Consider the following 20,584-nt stretch of genomic DNA (forward strand, 5'->3'; position numbering starts at 1 on the left):
TGACTCACTGAGCAAGAACTGGAGGGTGATGGGTGAGCCATGCAACTCCAAACGAGGGAATTCTACCATGCACTTTTGGGACATTAAAAAATTGCTAATACCATAGTAACGGTATGATGGTAAATTTTGGTGGTTTTGAAACCGTGACATTTTCATACCACGGTATACCTTGAAACCGTTAACCGGCACATGTCTACTTGTGAGCTTCTTTGGCATGACATGTATTTTCATTTTGCCAGAGAGAAGAACTGGAGCATAAAATTGTCAGCTTGAAGAATGAGCTTGACAGCACAGTTGGCTGCTTGGAGAAGGCTAAGCTCAATGAGGAGGCAAAAACATGTCAGGTTTTAGCTATTCAGCAAGAGATCATCCAACACAAAAAACTCTTGGAGAAACAAAATCTACACATTGATGACATTGTCAGAGACAAGGATCACCTCATCAAAGAGCTCCAAATGGAAATATTTGAGCAGAAGGCAGCACTTCAGGAAAAGATTGATAAACTTGAGCAAGCAGAACAGCAAAAAGCTGACCAGATTAGTGTGCTACAGGCAGAGCAGAAGGCTCTGGAGAAACATGTGGACATGCTAGCTCTGGAGAATGAGAGACTTGTTCAAGCCGCAGAGAGAGAGAACTTGGCTTCACTTGACCGGGAAGTGTTGATCAAGAAAGAGCTTGAATCACTTAAGTTGGAAAATACTACCCTCTTGAAAGAAAAGGAAATAAATGAGGAAAGTGAGAAGCTAAGGAAAGAATTGCAGGAGCAACTCTTTGCTAAAACTGAAGCTGTAAAAGACCACAAAGCTAAGGTAAGTTCTTTTCCAGTTCAAATTGATTGGATGTCTATCACCGTCCACGGCAGTGAATGAGTTGATTATACTTTTTTTTTTTTTTTTTAAACTATAAGGCACACTGGACTATAAACTCAACACACTTAACTTTACAAGAAAACTATTTGTTCATATACACTGCCTGGCAAAAAAAAAAAGTCGTACACTCAAATATTTCGTTGGACCGCCTTTAGCTTTGATTACAGCAGTCCTTGTCGAATAGTGGGGTGTTAAGTATAGTTGCACATCCACTCGGTGGGTGGCAGTGGCGCTCATTTTCAGATTGCTTGCGGTATTTTTACACCAAACAAAAGTACAAAGCAAAGAGCAGGAGATATGAAGTACATTGAAAAAAAAAACCTTCAGCGACGGTATGAAAATATTTGATAGGGATGTCAGCGATGTCTCTCGAAAGATACGATAAGGAAACACGACAAAGCGTATGTAGCGTTTGGCTTCACTTTTAATACAGTGGGAGATGAGGAAAGACCAGTATGTTTACTCTGTCTAAAAATTGTCAGCGGACAGCATGAAGCCAAATCGATTAAGATGTCACTTAAAGACATTAGACCCCAATCACATTGATAAGCTGCTTGATTTTTTTTTTCGGTGAAAACATGCCGAATATTGCCAACAATCGTCCCACTTTGTGAGTGGTACATCAGTAAACCAGCAAGCACTGTTAGCATCACATAAAGTGGCATACCAAGTTGCTCAGTGCAAAACAAAACCCCATACCATAGCAAAGGAGCTGATACTGCCTGCAGTATTAGACATGGTCTCTGTCATGCTGGACGATACAATTCATGCAAAAATAAAAACTGTCCCTCTGTCCAATGACAATCGTGTTTTTGTTTTATTGTTTTTGGGTCAAATTGTTTGGCATATTTTGTGCTCTGAGTGAGTGTTGCCAATAAATTTGAATGTATTATTAATTGATTTTTCTCAATTTTTCAGCATCGAATGGTCAAAAATTTACCTTGAGTATATGTTTACAGCTTGGATGTGATTTTTTTATTTTAGGCAAATTGATTCGCTTTAAGACTTTTCTGTTGAAGACAAAAGCAATGTTAAAGTAAGTTGTATTTTACTGTAAGTTGATCTAGATTTTTTTTTTTGTTTAATGTTAACAAGGACACAATTTTATGCAGAAGTTTACTTATAATAAATTTATTGACCAATGATGCTATTTATAGTCGTGGCAGAGAGTTGGGGGAAACGTTTACTTCTTCCTGGAGGTGCGTAACAGAAAAAAATTGAAGCACTGGATTACAGCATGCATTCCCGGTGGCATTGTTTCAAGAAGCTTTTACAATGTCACGAGTCATTTCCATCCTATGTTGCCTTAATTTTACACAAAGATCTTGCAATGATGACATTTCGACCGCTGCGCAAAACCTTCTACAATACACCCCAAAGATTCTCAAGAGGGTTAAGGTCTGAACTATTTGGTGGCTCAATCCATGTGTGAAAATGATTTATCATGCTCCCTGAACCACTTTCACATTGTGAGCTCGATGAATCCTGGCATTGTCACATTGGAGGATGCCAGTGCCATCAGGGAAGAAAGATGGAATAATTTGGTATATAGCCCTGACCAACTGCAACAAATCCTCATCATAACAATGCCTTCACAGGTTTGTACAGTATGCACTAGGCATGATGGATGCATCACTACATCTGCCTCTCCTCTTACCCTGATTTGCCTCTCACTGAAACAGTGTAAATCAGGACTCCTCAGACCACATGACCTTTCCAATGGTTTCAGAGTACAATCATAATGCTCACTAGCAAATTTAATCCTTTTGAAGCGGACTGCTTTGCACAGCGGTCTGACTCTTATCATCATCAGTTTAAGATCTTTGTGAAGAATAATGCACTACAAGATGGAAATAAATCTTGTGACATTGCAGAAGCTTATTGAACCAATGCCACAGCGAATGCATGCCCTAATCAAATCTAAAGGTGGTCCATCAAAATATTAGAGTGTATGACTTATATTGTTGGGGTGGAGGCATTATTTTTGGCCAGGCAGTGTATATACATCCACACTTGTAGATATTGACATTTCACCATTCAGTCTTAGTCCCAAAACCTTTGACCAAGAACGTAGGTTGCACTGGACCTTAGGCCGCATGTGTCCATGTTGTATTAGGGGATATTTACACCAAAGGCTTAAAGCTCATTTGCCTGTTAAAATCAATAATTAGCAGCTGTGGAGTATTTATGAGCCACAGGGTTCAAAGCGGGGGGCGTAGCGGCTTATAGTAAAAAAAAAAATTTATAAAAAAAATTTATAATCATAAAATACTCTTTACTAAACTTGTAATCCTGTTTGGCATTTCAATATTGTTAGAGCGGTGAATTGGAGCTTCAAATTGTCCTGTTGAAGAATGAGCTTGACAGCACAGCTGGCAGATTGATGAAGGCTGAAGCCAATGAGGAGGCAAAAACACAACAGCTTTCGTCTTATGAGGAAGAAATCACACAACAGAAAAAACTCCTGGAGAAACAAAACTTGAGCATTGAAGACCTCGTTGGATCCAAAGATCACATTGTGAAAGAGCTGCAAAAGGAAATATCTGAGCAGAGGGTAGATCTTCAGAAAAAGATAGATCAACTTGAGCAAGCTGAGCAACAGAAAACTGACCAGATTAGCAAACTACTGGCAGAGCAGACGGCTCTCGAGAAACAGGTGAACTTGCTGGTTCTGGAGAAGGAGAAACTTTTTGAGACCAAGCAGACCATGGAAAGGGAGAACTTGACTTCACTTGAGCGGGAAGAATATCTCCAGAAAGAGCTTGAATCATTTAAACAAGAAAAAGCCATGCACGTAAAAGAGAAGGAAAAAAATGAGAGTGAGAGGCTAAAGAAAGACCTGCTGGAGCAGCTCTCGGCTAAAACTGAAGCTGTGGAAGACTACAAAGCTGAGGTAAGTGCAAGGTCAGGCCTTGATATATTCATGTGTATTTTTCAATGACTTCAATGCAAAATCATTTACTTCCAGTCCTCCTGGTTCAAATGGAATGTATGCCTGTCGGTGTCCACGCCACCTAATGAGTTGACACAATATCACTGCTTTAAGTTTCGTTTAAAAAAAAAAAAAATACTGTATATATATATATATATATATATATATATATATATATATATAATCTACAAGAAAAATTACATGGGTAAAGTGAACAATCTTGGGGTAAACTGATCGTTATTTTTTCCACGTGGAAAAATATAACAGCAAATGTTATGTCAATTACAATCCTGACTGGCTACTTGACAACAACACAATTCAAAATGAATGTCATTATAGTAACATCATCGAGTTTGGTCGATTTAAGCACATATATTATAAACACAAGGCAACTCTGAACAAAATCAAATACAACATAATAGTTGCCTGGCACAGCCAGACTATTCTCCCAGTATTTTTCAAACACTGTGAGAAATAGTCTGAGACCCAGCCCATTAACGGCCTCTCGAGCAAAGTACAAAATCAATCGTCCAATCAGATTTGTTTATTTGCGTGACGTGTTCTTAACGAGTAACGTCACTCTTGCTCGCCGAAAGTCGTGTCTACAACAACACAGATGGCGAACGGGAGAGCCGAGAATATGTTCCAATCTGCGGTAAAACCAGTTTTAAATTACCAAAAACACCGAAACAAGTCATTGACAACAATCAACATGGCTCGCGCTAGCCATGTTGAATAAACTTCTCCATTCTCCGCTCACGCTAATTACTTGTCGCTTTAACAACGTCACGTCTGCCCGTCGCTGATTGGTCCACTCCGCTGTCTGTTTGCTGTGGCTTGCTCCGCCCTCGGAATTTGATCCGCCGGACGGTCGCCAGACTCAGGCGCAGTTTACATGGCGACTCTGCGACACAAAGACGCAATGACTGAGTTGCGGACTCTCCTCGCATGCATATGGTGTCGGCGAAGACGAAAAATTCTGAATCCTGCCTCCAAAGTGGAAGAATCCGATTGCGGGGGGTTGAGGGGGGGCTTCCTCGGCATGCATATCAAAGGCCCCTGCGGCGCGAGACCGCGTTGTTAACGTCAGGACTCGTACACGTCACATTGGGCGTGCGCAGCGGTGCTACTAAACATTAAAAACAGCAAATATGGCGGAATGTCGGCTTTAATTTACTGTTTTAATATTTTTAAATTAAATATCTTTAACGTTTCAATTTTTGTGCCTTTTTGAACAAAAGAAAAATGACATTGCTTTGAGTGGGCGGGCATATTTTTTTTCCGGGCTGAGGGAGCTTGGTGGGGTCAAAGTGCATTATTCTCTGTCGCCCAGTAAATCTGCACTCAAATGGAGACTCAAATTTAACATTTTTCGTATTCTTGGAGAGTCACCATGTAAACGGCCCCTCAGTCGCTGGAACAGCGGTGAGTCTAGTATACCAGGCAAACATAATAGTATTCAAAATGTTTTTATCATTATTAGAATGACAGAAGCACCAGGTAAATTTGAAAAGAATCTGGGGGTCAGAGCAAAGGTCAACTATAACAAGCTAAAACAGCCTGAGGTTCACAACACCAGAATAGACCCTCCTGTATTTGAACATCAGCCAACTTTCATTTTCCGCAACTATTTCTTCTCTACATTCCAGCCCTGAGGGTTACCGGGAAAGATGAGTTGTTGTCGCCTTGTGGTTCCTCCAGATCTTTCAGGTTGAGGCAACTTCTTAATCACATCACTTTTAAGAAAATGTGCCACATAATTTTCATTTATTGTAAATTTAGTCTCTCCCACTCTTTTTGGCTTCCCTGCAATCTTCTAAGAAACTGTACCAGTATTTCAATATCCTTAATATCTCAACGTTCCAAATATAACAGACATTCCTGCGTTTAGTTGTAAAGTTAATGATGACAAAATCCCCCATGGCCAGATCTGTTTCCTGGATCACATCTTTCATCTTCAGTGTTCTGTTCTCCAGACAAATCATCAAGAATCAAGGGCATGACTGTCCTTAGAGCTGCCAACTACAATTTTAGTTTTGGTTGCTTTCTTTTTCAGGTTGGTCTTTTCGGTGCCATTTTGCCTTATCCCAACCAATTCCTTTTGTGTTTCCTGATAAGACTTTTCAATTGATTGCTTCTTGGGAGTATCAGTTTGGATGACGGTCTTTACACGCTTTCATTTAGTTTATGTTCTGGGGGTACATTAGGGAAGTGTAGGATTTCATGAGGAGACACATACGTTCTAGGTTGACTGTGATCATGTGGCATATCTGAGGCGGCTGACCAGGCACATCCAGGTAGACCATCTGCAGTAAATGCATTGGCATCAGTCTTTCAGTTATCTTAACCTAGAGGTTTGTCTGTTGGTGGATCATCTGCAATGGGCGAGCCATCTAAATATTCTGCAGTGGCAGCCTGCAGCTTAGGATTTGGCCTGTCTGTCTCCACGGATAGTGCAAATGCTTCATCAAAGAAGATTTCTCGGTTATATGAGAAAACCCCAGTAGATCTAAATCCAGAAATGATGTTGCATGGTGTCACTGCTGATGTAAAGGCCTCCTTCACCAGTGTTGCAATACTGTAGATGGTTACATTTTTGCTAGGGCTACTTCTCATCTATTCATCAACAGCTCTTTTGTATTGCGTCTTGAAAGGACCATACAAAGTCACAGCAAGAGGCTGCATGTTGTGGGATGTGTTGGGTGTGAGAATGACCAGAACAATACCATTATTTTTGGCTATTTCTACTGCCTTGAACGAGATTTGAGCCATAAGGTTATCCAAGATTAGCAGCATGTGATGGTCTGGAGTGCATTGAGTGTGTTGTACCAGATGCTCAAGAAAGTCAAAGCCACATGTCTTCATTCATCCATCCTGTTCTGGTGAAGCTACATTCAGCTCCTGGAGGTGCTCCTCTCATGAAGCCTTAAACCTTAAATTTAACGCTGGCGAAGATAACCATGGGAGGTGTGGCATTTCCAGCAGCATTCACTGCACACACAACAGTCAGTAGTTCTCCTCTTTTAGCAGATGTCACAGAACTAACTTTTTTTTTTTTCATTTCTCTGTGACAACCTGCTGTGGCTTTTGTACCATGAAGACGCTTGTTTCATTCACATTGTAAATCATGTTGGGAGGGAATGTTTGACAATCTTGCTGCAGTGATGGATAGACTAAGAACTCCCCGACTGTAGTTTTATTAAAGGCTGTAGCCCTTCCTAGAGATGTTGCTTGAGGAATTTGAACAGAGAAATGGTTACATCTTAAGAAATTGCCAGACCAATCTTTCCCTGCACATTTTGTATTTGTCCAATTGGCTGGAACAATTATTTTGTTTTTCTCTGCATATTCGAATGCCAGTTCACGGCACTTAGTTGGCAGAAGGCTGTGAAATTGTTCAGCTAATTGTTTGAAGTGTTTAGTAAGCTCCTCCATCGCATCTGTAAATATTCTCTTGGCTTCAGCTAATGCATCCCGGGCCACTGATCTTAGTTCCTTTTTTCTGTATGAATCTTAAGAGACTAGACTTATCAATATTTCTGTCCCTTGCAACTGATCTTAAAGACTTCTAAGTTCTATCCTTCTTTAACTTCAGCTGCTGCACTCTCCATCTCTTTTAGGGGTGTTTTGCCTCAAGTTGTCTTCCTGGTGTATTGACGTGGCATGATGTCTTTTTACAATGTTTGTCATGAAAAAAAGAACACCTGCAATATCACATCAAAACATGGTTAGGAATGTATAAAAAGAATAAATGTAATATTACAGTAAAATTTGTTGAGGAATACATAACTCATAGTGGGCTAAGTGAGACATCACACCTTACGCCACACCATTTGCCTTACTTCACCCTATCACAACATGTTTGTTTAAAAAAAAAAAAAAAAAAAAAAAACTCCTAGCAACACAGGCTAATCTTAAGCTAGCATCATCACATGGTTTTAGATGTTGGTAGTTCATCAGCGTGTGTGATAGAGGTCGTCTAGCTAAATCTATTTGCTTTGGCACAAGAGTTGACAATGTTGAGAGCAAGAACATTTACTATACATGTAAAAAAAAAAATATTTTTGTGGAAAAAACCAATTACCACAGTAGAAGGAGGCTCTCTTCTTCATGGCTGAGGTGAATTGGGAGGAGTTTGAAATCATGATGCTTACATGACCACCAATTTGCTACCCGACATAGGCAGAGTGGGTGTCTCACAATACCCTATGTCTCACATTACCTCAGTCGCCTACTTTTTCTGACAGTGACTTCAATGCATAATCATTCCCTGCTACTGTAGTTCTTTCAGTTCCAATGGATTGAAAGTCTATTGTGCATTGCAGTGAATCAGTTAATACTTTTATTTCAATCAATTTTGTTTTGTAAGAAAGTACTGTTTGCTAACCTTGTTAGCTTGTTGTTGGCATAACATGTTTTTTCATATTGTCAGAGAGATGAGCTGGAAGGTGAAATTGTCCGCTTGAAGAACGAGCTTGACAACACTGTTGGCTGCTTGAAGAAGGCCGAGGCCAATGAGGAGGCCACAAAATTGAAGCTTACATCTTGTGAGGACGAAATAACCCACCAGAAAAAACTGCTGGAGGAAAAAAACGTGCACATTGGAGACATCGTTCAATCAAAGGATCACATTATCCAAGGACTGCAAATGGAAATATCTGAGCAGAGGGAAGCTCTTCAGGAAAAGATTGATCATCTTAAACGTCTATTTGAGCAAGCGGAGCAGCAGAAAGATGGTCATATTAGCGTACTACAGGCGGAGCAAAAGGTTCTTGAAAAACAGGTGGACGTGCTGGTTCTGGAGAAAGATAGACTGCTTCAGACCAAGCAGGCTGCAGAGCGAGAGAACACGGCCTCACGTAAGATGGAAGAAGTCCTCAAGAAAGAGCTTGAATTATTAAAGATGGAAAAAGCTACGCTTTTGAAGGAAAGGGAAAAATATGAGTCGAGTGAGAGGTTGAAGCTTGAACTGCAGGAGCAGCTTTTGGCTAAAACTGAAGCTGTGCAACACTACAAAGCTCAGGTAGGTTTAAGGTTATCAATTCATTTGTTCTTATCTGTCACCCCAATTCTCACATAACATGCCGTAGGTGGAAAAGGCAGTGAATCACTACAATGACAAGAAGCAGCTTCTCCATGATAGCCAAGAAGAGGTGACCAAGCTTAAACATTCCCTTGAAATAAGAGAGAAGGAGGTTAAGGCTGCTGGTATGGAGAACAAACTTCTTCAGATGGAATTAGAAAAGGCTCAAAGCAAGGAGAAAAACATGTTGGGCACATTGGCCCGTCTGGAGGCACAGGTTTGTGTGTGTGTGTGTATGTGTTATTTTTTAAATGTTTATTTTTATTTTTATAATTGTTCCTCTAAACTCTAACCCTAATCTCTAACCCCCAGTGTGAACGCATCATGTCAAACAGAGCTAATGTTTGCCAACGTGTGTGTGTGTGTGTCAATAATATTGTCCCTGACATGTCACTGTACCTATATCTGGTTTGGGTTTGAGGGAAATGTACTATTATGTCCCCTTTTGAATGTGAATATATTTTCTACATGTTCCAATGTAAACCTTTCTGACCTGTTTAAGGTGGCCTTTGCTGATCTAAACTTGCGGGCACAAAACCGAATCCTTGGTCATGACGGAAGTGCGCCTCAGTTGTGTCACTTGGAAGTTCCGGACATAGACATTAAAGTTGAGCCAAAGAGAAGCATGAGCTCAGACAGTCTGGACCGAAGCTCACTTGAAGACTCTCTGAACAACACAAGGTCACTGCCCTTTAAGTAGACAGTGTAACGTGAACAGAAATGCATTTCAGAAAAAGTCGTCCATGATGTCACTTATCTGAACGCTAGTTTGAATATTGTGATATTTGTCTCCTAATACTGCAGGAAGCTTTTGGCACCTGATGAATCGAGCACACCGCTTGTTCGTAGTTCTGAGAGACTAGCAGCAAAGCGTTCTGCTCTGAAGGCTGAGTCACTAGAAACTCTTTACTTTACACCAATAAACACAAGACACAGGTAAATAGCAACGTTATGGATACATTACATAATTTCAGTTGTGTCCTTGTATCCATTTGTAACAAATGTATTAGAAAATTACAAAATATACACAGCAAACAATGTACAATTTCTGTCTAGAACAAATGCTGAAAACAAAACAGAAATGGATTTCGCCTTTGTGAATCCATCATCATCTGTCAAAAGGCGGAGGACAACGCAGGTTATCAACATAACCATGACAAAGGTAATGGACGTTTCTAAACACATTCATGACCATAAATAATTGATTATTGACATCATTTTGAGCATTCCAGCTGTATCACAGCACAACAGATTTTAAATTAAACAATCAAGATACAGTGGGGCAAATAAGTATTTAGTCAACCACCAATTGTGCAAGTTCTCCCACTTGAAAAGATTAGAGAGGCCTGTAATTGTCAACATGGGTAAACCTCAACCATGAGACACAGAATGTGGGGGGAAAAAAAACAGAAAATCACATTGTTTGATTTTTTAAAAAAAATATTTCCAAATTAGAGTGGAAAATAAGTATTTGGTCACCTACAAACAAGCAAGATTTGTGGCTGTCAAAGAGGTCTAATTTCTTCTAATGAGGTCTAACGAGGCTCCACTCGTTACCTGTATTAATGGCACATGTTTTAACTCATTAGCGGTATAAAAGACACCTGTCCACAACCTCAGTCAGTCACACTCCAAACTCCACTACGGCAAAGACCAAAGAGCTGTCGAAGGACACCAGAGACAAAATTGTAGACCTGCACCAGGCTGGGAAGACTGAATCTGCGATAGGTAAAACGCTTGGTGTACAGAAATCAACTGTGGGAGCAATTATTAGAAAATGGAAGACATACAAGACCTCTGATAATCTCCTTGATCTGGGGCTCCATGCAAGATCTCACCCCGTGGCGTCAAAATGATAACAAGAACGGTGAGCAAAAATCCCACAACCACCTGGGGGACCTAGTGAATGACCTACAGAGAGCTGGGACCACAATGCGCCGCCAGGGACTCAAATCATGCACTGCCAGGTGTGTCCCCCTGCTGAAGAAAGTACCCGACCAGGCCCGTCTGCGGTTCGCTAGAGAGCATTGGGTGATCCAGAAGAGGACTGGGAGAATGTGTTATGGTCAGATGAAACCAAAATAGAACTTTTTGGTAGAAACACAGGTTCTCCTGTTTTGAGGAGAAAGAATACTGAATTGCATCGGAAGAACACCATACCCACTGTGAAGCATGGGGGTGGAAACATCATGCTTTGGGGCTGTTTTTCTGCAAAGGGACCAGGACGACTGATCTGTGTAAAGGAAAGAATGAATGGGGCCATGTATCGAGAGATTTTGAGTGAAAATCTCCTTCCATCAGCAAGGGCATTGAAGATGAGACGTGGCTGGGTCTTTCAGCATGACAATGATCCCAAACACACAGCCAGGGCAACAAAGGAGTGGCTTCGTAAGAAGCATTTCAAGGTCCTGGAGTGGCCTAGCCAGTCTCCAGATCTCAACCCCATAGAAAATCTGTGGATGGAGTTGAAAGTCCGTGTTGCCCAACGACAGCCCCAAAACATCACTGCTCTCGAGGAGATCTGCATTGAGGAATGGGCCAAAATACCAGCAACAGTGTGTGAAAAGCTTGTGAAGAGTTACAGAAAACGTTTGGCCTCAGTTATTGCCAACAAAGGGTACATAACAAAGTATTGAGATGAACTTTTGGTATTGACCAAATACTTATTTTCCACCATGATTTGCAAATAAATTCTTTAAAAATCAAACAATGTGATTATCAGGTTTTTTTTTCCAAATTCTCTCTCATGGTTGAGGTTTACCCATGTTGACAATTACAGGCCTCTCTAATATTTTCAAGTGGGAGAACTTGCACGATTAGTGGTTGACTAAATACTAATTTGCCCCACTGTATGTGCTTTACGTGCAAATTTGACTTTTAATTTAAATCAAATCGTTACTTTTTAAGACATCATGGCAAATCTTGCAGTCAATGACAGCCACAATTCTCGAGGACATTCACATCAGTTTTTGTATATACTCTACATGGCCTTGCACAATCAGGTACTGTCAAAAATGATTACCGGTAGATTATGAAAGTTTTTTTGGGCTATTCCCAAAGATGGCTAGCTAGTAGGGTTGGGTATTGCGACTTCATTTGTATTGCAATAAGATTATGATAGTTTTTTTTTTTGTGTGTGTGTCTGGCACAGTCATTTAATGAGGCATCTAGTATCCATTGTCTATGGTTGTGGCTCACTTCAAACGAGAATCACTGTGATTACACTAGGATTTTTCAGCAACAAGGGGAGAAATAAATTTGATCAACCAATGTTAATTTTAAATGTATTTTATAAATATTTAAATATAAAGTTTATAATCTCGTTTTATTTTAGTTTTTTGTTGTTGTTGATACTAACAAATACTATACAAAATAAAGAGGGGTAAATAACAACTTTCCATTGTCAGTGTGTTTGAGCTTTGAGTCAGTAAAAAGATGATTATACCTGACAGTAGCTGCATTTGAAATTAAATGATCCGCGCATTAATACTTCGAGCAGCTTTCAACCGCTATTAGCCGATATTCTCCCAGACTACTGGGGGCCAATCAGGACCGACGTCATCATTCGTCGGCCATTTTACGTCGGGGCCATTTGATAAACACGACATTACAGTCAACGGAGCGTGTACTTTGTGATATAGATTTCTCCATTTTTAAAATGACTGGTTTATCATGAGTGTCAAAGATGCAGCAATTTTACTCCAAAATTAAAAATAAAACATTTTCTTAATCCAGCTAGAATGATCACATTAATACAGTTTGTTATAGGGATGTCCCAAACGCATATTTTTGCACTTAAGTCAGTTGTCTGATTTTGAGAATCTGCCGATGCAGAGTCCCGATCCGATACAGATTTTTTAAAAATTTAAAAAAAATTTTTTTTTATAAACAAAAGTTTTAAACATATTACTGTCCCACCCTGCCGCCTTCATAATGTGCATTATTTTTAAACAAGAATAACGTAGATAATTACTTGTCTTTATTAAATGCTTCATTAAGTGAGTCTACTCAAATCCGCTAACGCTGCTGAGAACAGCCTTTCACACAATGAGTAGCCACAGCACACTACCACTACTGTGTAACAGGCTAAACTATGATTGACACATCTGCGCCTTTGATCGTAGAGCTACCAAGCTTCTCTGGCAAGTTCAAAGCCACAAACCTGTCAATCGTCGTTTTGCTTTTACTCTTTTATTCTTAGTCTTTTTCATTTTATTTATTATATTTCTTTTTTGGCAATGTGCACTTTGAGATTTGTTTTTCAAATGTAAAGTGCGTTACAAATAAAATGCATTATTGCTGCTGACTAAAAAGAGCAGCAGGAGGGAGAGTGAGAGGCCGTACGAGCATGAAGCAGAAAAACATATAAATATATATTTTTTTAAACCCCTATCCTTTTGACCAGATTCCGATCCTCTGATAAATGGCGCGATCAGCCCGATTTCCGATCACAAGGTCGAATCGGGACATCCCTATATTGCTATAAACCGGGTCAATTGTAAATCCGTCAAGAATTCATTAAGCTTAGTATAGAGCTCGCCAGAGAAGTCCCCCAGTGCTAGATGGCACAATGCCGACCCCACCTTTGGAGATCTAGCTACATCCTTCGTTACATTGCCAGTTAGACAACTTCTGTGAAAATGAAAGTGAAGTCATGCTGCGTCAACAATTAATTAAAAGGAAAAAAGAAAATCTGAAGGAGTGGCAGCTAGGATTTATGAGCGACGGGCCGCCGTTCCCAAATTAATGTAGTGGTAACCAGGGCTGTCAACAGACTTGCAGGGGCCCGGGGACAAAAGACCATTATAGGGCCACCACACCCAACCCCTGCCACCGGCTTATCATGACAACATACGCAGTACTTTTAACGCTTTGCAAGCAATGACAGTGTAAATTTTCAAATTATTTAATTTGGGATGGACAGTTAAATTTAATGTGATGTGACACACTACTGCTCGATTGTGCTGTCTCGGTGATGGATTTGTATTAGCGTTTGCTAGAATACACAATGGCTGTAAACCCAAGATAAATCCAGCTACTGGACCCGAGTCTGTTCAGCCTCGCGCACCTGCTCCCCACAGACTAACATATATCCCTGATCTCCCATCACCTTCTCTGTCTCCTCGGCTCAACGTGAGCAACATGTCTTGTCATACCGCAGCTCAATAGGCTACAAGCGGCCGGTGATAGACTCGAATCGGGCTTTGGTCACGGTGATCGCGAACGTAAGCTTTCAGTTGCCACGTTTACATGGAGCCAAATATTCCAATTACAATCGGAATATTTGTTCAAACCGAATAAATGTGTTCCATATAAACACCTCATTCGGAATGAACAGGCCCAAACTGAATGGAATTTCATTCAGATTCACAGGGGTGGAATATTCCTTTTCCCAAACCGATTAGAAGTAAAATTATATCATGTAAACAGGGAAGCGGAATGGTTTCTGGTTGCGTTCTTTCTGCACATGCTCCGTACTGACGTGGTGACGTCACTTTGTGACGTAAGTAACGTCACTTGCAACATGGCTTCCAAGCACAGCGCACCTAATTGGAGTCCGGCGGAAAGATTGTATTTAATTCAAACTTTAAAAGAATTGAATATAATTGCTCGCTTAGACGGGCGTAAAACGAGGAACAGTGAACTATTTAAAAAAGTTCACGAGAGGTTACACGAAGCCGGAATAGACCGGAGCGTTGACCAGATTAGAAACCGGTAGAAAACCGGCTACTACAAGGCAAAAGAGCAAAACAGCAGAAGCGGATACGACCCCACAAACACAACAAGTGGGTTAAAGTTAAAACAGCAGCACTCCGACGATCGATCTCCATGTTTTGCAACGTGACGCTTTGTTTTGATTAATCTGCGCATGTCAGACGGCAGTTGTCAAACGTCCTTTCGGAATAAAGGCAGTCACATGTAAACGCTGGATCGGAATAGATGAAGTGACATGTAAACAGCTGATCTGAAATTTCCATTCGGAATGATTTGAATCGGTATGAATAAAAGTCAGCATGTAAACGTGGCTACTGTTAGCGGTTGTTGGTCTTACCGACATCACCGTCCACAGCTAATTCGAGCCCTAATTCTCTGCTATCATTTTTTCCTCGTTCGCCTCTATGATCTTCATCTTTTTCTTTTCTGCGCACCCGATTTATGACGACTCGCCATGTTTAGACTTTATAACAATGACAGATTTTAATTTCCCGCTTCAGGACACGTATGTAGTGTAGTCTTGAGTGCGCCAGAGCGGGGTCAAACCATTCTCTGCTAAGACAGAGGGGGTAGGGCGGGGCGTTGTGCAAAAAAAGGAAAAAATGTATATTTTAAAGGGTATGTAGCGGCAAAGGGGGTGTGAGACATCAATAGAACCGTTATGTGCCAAGATAACAAATATTGATAAAGTTAACAAAACAACCAATCACATTAATGAGCAATTATCGAAAATAGATCGAAAATGACGAGCATTCCCGAAAGTGTTCCGGAAACAGCCGAATGGGGCGGCGACGTAGCGACAAGTGATTGACAGTCGAGGCGGAGCCAGGTGCCATTGTTTTTTAACGACGAGAGAGTAGCGTTGGGGTTTGTTTGACGAAAACATCTCAAAAATGGTTCAAAACTGCTGTGCTATGTGGTGTACAAATAGTTATTTATCGGAATATAGTATCCATGAGTTCCCGAACGCGAAAAAAAAAGCTGGACTACGCAGACGATGGGTAAAGTTCGTCCGTGCAAAGAGGGCTAATTTTCTAGACACAGCCTCCGGCACGCTTTTCTGTGGTGCGCATTTTCCACCTGAAAGCTTCTCGAACTATGGACAAGTGAAATCGGATTTTGCTAAAAGATTGCTGCTCAAAGGAGATGCGGTGCCGACCATACACGCACAGCGACCTAAATGTCCCGAGATATCAAGAAAGAGGATGATGACTAGCAAAGGAGGCTAAGGCTAAGCAAAGGAGGGGAGCAGCCAAGCTCGAAATGGCCAGAGTGAGTGCTCTTTTATAATAAAAAAAATGTCACGCATTGGATACAGGACTGGACACATGTATACATTATCGTTCGTAAAATAAATAGAACAAATCCTCTGATCCCATTCATATTTGTGTCTGTTGGCAGAGCGAAAAGCTATGATAGCGCAATAAATGATAATTATTCTATGCATTCCTTTATTATGCAGTCACGGTGTATCAGCTTCACAAAAAGAAATGCAAAACAAATCATTGGTGTTTCCCACACGATCTGCTGCCGATGTTTCATCAGTGTCATTGCTCCCCTCAATGACCGTTTCATTACGCTGCATTGGCGTTCGTTTGGGCTCAAATTGGTAACTTAAAACACCGATTAAAGCTTCGTAACTCTCCTCGTCACCATTAGATGCACATTCGTTACGTCCTTCTACGTCGGATTCGTCGCTGAAACTAGAAATGAAATTGTCTGCCATCATCGCCGCCATTCAGTATTAAAGTGCTTGTGACACGAAAAAGCATGTTTATTTCATAATACACGCGGTATTTTATGCTCCTGAATGATATGGACCGCTTGGATGTGTGTGGAAGCGATCGCTATATTTATTTAGTTTTTTGAATCCCGCGCCAGGAAAATGAGTGACTTCCGGCTTCGGTCTCGCATTGAGGAGGAGGGCGCTGTGACGTGTACGGTAGAAGACGTCCTCTTCACGCTACAGTGTACTGTTGTGTATGAGGACGAAGGATTCAGCTGATTTTGCGGATTAATACTTTTATTTTTTGCATCACGCCAGCCAAACGGCTGCAGAAAAATCATTCTGTATGCGGGCGAGGCGTATGCGCCTTTTTGGAGTTTCAAAAGGTTCCCATTCACCGTGGATATTTACTGTGGGACCATTGGACTTACAAGGAAGTGAGTAAACATCTTGTTTTGTATTATGTCAAATACGAATACAGTGATTACAAAGTAAACACTATAAAATTCCTTTAAACAAAGGACTACTTACGTTTGATCATTGATAGGCATGTAAAAAGCTATCCTCACGCTCATTAGCAGTTAGCTGTTAGCACGTTAGCTACACAACAATTCCAGCCACCCTCCTCCAGGGAACGAACTGTAAATTGCTCTCCGCCGGGCGGTTTGCCGATCCGCAAAGAAACTCGACAACCGGGTCGTCATGTCAAATAATCCAGGCTAGTTATGTGTGATTTTCCACTTCGAAGACTTTGAAACATCCCTCGGTTCGGGTTAGCATGTCGGCTAGCTGTCACTCCTTCTGGTCTGTTTACATTCTCCGAAGCCGGGGAAGGGAAATGACATATGTCCGATTTAGGTGTCATAAAATATCGTTCGGCAGGTGTGACAGTAAAGGTAAAGTCGACTGTTTTGACCATTATGGAGTAATTTTGCCATGTCGTCTTGAATAAATGGATTTTTATTATTTTATATTCCATTTAGCACAAGTTATTTGTCATGACCATGCCATTTATTTAGCAATTGGGGAAAGTACTTGGGTAAAAAGAATATCCTGTAAAAATATTGAAGTAAAGAGACAGAAACAATGACATTTTGCCGCTCTCTTCGTCGCGTTTTCCTCATTGTGAATAGTTCCCCCTCGACGGGCTGACTGGTCCTTCTCAAGCCATTTATATAGCTATTGGGGAAAAATACTTGGATAAAAAGAATATCCTGTAAAAATATGGAAGTAAAGAGACAGAAACAATGACATTTTGCCGCTCTCTTCGTCGCGTTTTCCTCATTGTGAATAGTTCCCCCTCGACGGGCTGACTGGTCCTTCTCAAGCCATTTATATAGCTATTGGGGAAAATACTTGGATAAAAAGAATATCCTGTAAAAATATTGGGAGTAGAGAGACTGAAACAATGACATTTTGCAGCTCTCTTCGTCTCGTTTTCCTCGTTCTGAACAATTCCCCCTCAATGGGCTGAATAGTAAAACCGATGAGCCTAGTCTACCGCTGACGTCATCCACCTGTTGGGGACGCTAAAGCCCTATAATTGTAGGCGTGGCTAACCGGCAGATTAAAAGACTAATTTCTCGTCATCTGCGCTTTGCTAAATTGTTGTATATGGTCGAATCGTCTCAAAATATGATTCTAATTCACATAATAATGCCATTTAAGACTTTTTTTCTGGTGTCGTATGCTCTTTAAAGCACTGAGCCTTTTTCTTGTTGAAGAAACACCCCTCACTGTCAATTCTGAATTCTCTTTTATTGACAACGAGGGGTGTTTCTTCATGAGGGAACCTGGAATATGTGCAGGACGAACACAATGCATCAGCATAAACAGCTCAAAACACCCCTAATTCTCCCCTCACTAGAAGGAATTCTATTGATGCAGACAGGCGCTGCCCCCCTAGTGGCCGGTGGCACTCTCTTCACTTGTCGTGACGTCACGCACACAATCTGCCAGATCTCGGGCGCCGGTCGTTTTAGCTTGACAATCGAGCCAAATTTCTCTCATTTTCTTGTGTGTAATTACACGAAGTGGCATGATATGAATACAAAAGGCATGCGTTTATGGATAAATGATGGAATATTAAAATTTTCCCAGGGCACTACATACCCTTTAAATATTTAATATGTTAAAGGTTTTAATTATATATCGAGTAGAACATAATATTTAATCAGACAATGATTTAGATAAAAAAGAAATATGTGAATGTAAAGTAAAATTAAGGGTCATTCAGGGGCCCCTATGGTCCTGAGGCCCGGGACAACCTACCAAGTTGCCCCCCTAACCCCCGACGGGCTTGGTGGTAACACCAAATCATGAGCATGACCTTAACTTGTGATGCCACATGGTAAAATGGCATTAAGTATAAAGTATTTCTACAAAAATATATTTACACAATTAATTGGAAAGTAAACGTCATGTTGCAATATGTGTATTGTCTTCCGATCACATTAACATTTAAAAACTGTCTAAGCATTGTAGTAATTTCTTTTTGGACTTGTCTACAGAAAACCCCCGGTGGTGTTGAAGATGATGAGACATTCTACAGCCTGGCTTCAGCTCGTTCACAACCCAACCTCTCCAGTGCCAATAGCGCACGTCCCATATCCATGGAGCTTTTTGACACACCAGCCAAAATGGCTGCTGCTGGCAGTGATCAGCTCAGCGGTCTTCCTGGGTATCGACGGAGCACACTCCATTCGCAGAGTAAGTTTCAACCTGGCTGCACTAAAGGAGAAATTTCTGATTTATCAAAAATAATATCAACAGTATGATCACATTTTTAATGGTGTCAAATCTGATACTGTTTGTGGCTTTCAACAATATTCATTATTCTGTCTTGTTCAGCCGCGAGTACGTTTTGCGTCGGAGCAGAAAATGAGCCAGATGGTGCGTCTGATGACTGGATGAGGATTGCTGAGCTCCAGGCCAGGAACAAGGCTTGCCTACCTCATCTCAAGAGCAGTTATCCTGTAGAGTTTGAGGTTGGTAGATCAGTGGTTCTCAAGTATTGTAACACAAAGACCCGTTTTCCCGTCCGTTGTTAACCACATCAATAAAAATAACTGCACATGCTTAAATGTTTGAAGTGCCTATCAGAAAAATTTAATGACGAACTTAGAATGAACAAATGCAATGAATGCAATAACGGAAATGAGCAGTTTCTATAGCAGTTTTTCGACGAAAAGTGCTATATAAACGAAGGTTGGTTGATTGAAATATGCTTACGCATAACTCGAAGCAACAGGAGCGCTCACACTTGTACAAATTTTGCAAAATGCATAAAATGATCCAGCCAAAAAATAACTTATTTTTAAAGAATGAAGGAATTATTTTTTTCGGTTTTGACAAAATTAAAAAAATATATATACGTAGTACCTCCCTACATCCAAAAATCCACAGTAAATGATCACAATGTGATATTGCTATATTATGAATGCTTGCCAACCAAAATCTCGCCAAAGGCCAATAGGAGCAAAGCGGTTAAACCTAAATATTTCAATTCATTTGATTCTGATGCATACTTATGAAAATGTTTTTGGTTTTTTTTTTCTTCTTTTGATGGGGTATGCAGAAGGTAACAACTAAAGTTGTTCGATATTATTGGGTAGCTGAGATCGGCCGAGAAATGTATTTTTAGTAGGGCTGTCAAACGATTAAAAATTTTAATCGAGTTAATTACAGCTTAAAAATTAATTAATCGCAATTAATCTCAATTCAAACCATCTATAAAATATGCCATATTTTTCTGTGAGTTATATATATATATTCTGTAAAATAAATTGTTGGAATGAAAAGATAAGGCACAAGATGGATATATACATTCACCATACGGTACATAAGGACTGTAGTGGGCATTTCACTCTACTGTCATTTAAATCTGTCTATGCTGTCCTCACTCCGAAGCGTCTACTTTTTCCAAAGCTAGGCAGCAAGTGAACGACGCCTTAATAATCAGACTTCTTCCTTTTTCATCTGATTTATTAATAAAATGGCCTCAAACCATTGTCCTCTTTAGACCGTCCTAAAACTACAAAAAAAAAGTACACAAGCATTGCATTAGCAACAACGTTAGCTTAGCATGCTATACAGGTTAACTAAACATAAACAAAAAGCGTCTCATACAAAAAATATAACATTTCGCTTATTAACATAATATGTACATTCTTTACAACAACCATACTTATGGACAAATCTTGTCCAAGGATCATATAAGCACAACAGAGACCTCGTGCAGCCATATTGAACTGGCAAGA

General features: G+C 40.4%; 1 protein-coding gene across 3 annotated transcripts in view; it reads left to right on the plus strand.

Moving 5' to 3' along the window:
* numa1 (nuclear mitotic apparatus protein 1) overlaps window positions 1-20,584 on the plus strand; it is a 66,667-nt gene that overhangs the window by 38,590 nt on the left and 7,493 nt on the right. For all 3 annotated transcript variants that reach the window (XM_057838626.1, XM_057838625.1, XM_057838624.1), the window contains exons 17-25: window positions 240-809; window positions 3,187-3,762; window positions 8,234-8,824; window positions 8,892-9,101; window positions 9,387-9,565; window positions 9,689-9,820; window positions 9,941-10,046; window positions 18,836-19,034; window positions 19,176-19,312. In XM_057838626.1, the coding sequence (XP_057694609.1) occupies window positions 240-809; window positions 3,187-3,762; window positions 8,234-8,824; window positions 8,892-9,101; window positions 9,387-9,565; window positions 9,689-9,820; window positions 9,941-10,046; window positions 18,836-19,034; window positions 19,176-19,312 (2,700 nt within the window). The remainder of the gene's footprint in view (window positions 1-239; window positions 810-3,186; window positions 3,763-8,233; window positions 8,825-8,891; window positions 9,102-9,386; window positions 9,566-9,688; window positions 9,821-9,940; window positions 10,047-18,835; window positions 19,035-19,175; window positions 19,313-20,584) is intronic.

This window comes from Corythoichthys intestinalis, chromosome 6 (genome assembly GCF_030265065.1).
Source record: "Corythoichthys intestinalis isolate RoL2023-P3 chromosome 6, ASM3026506v1, whole genome shotgun sequence".
Classification (NCBI taxonomy): Eukaryota; Metazoa; Chordata; class Actinopteri; order Syngnathiformes; family Syngnathidae; genus Corythoichthys; species Corythoichthys intestinalis.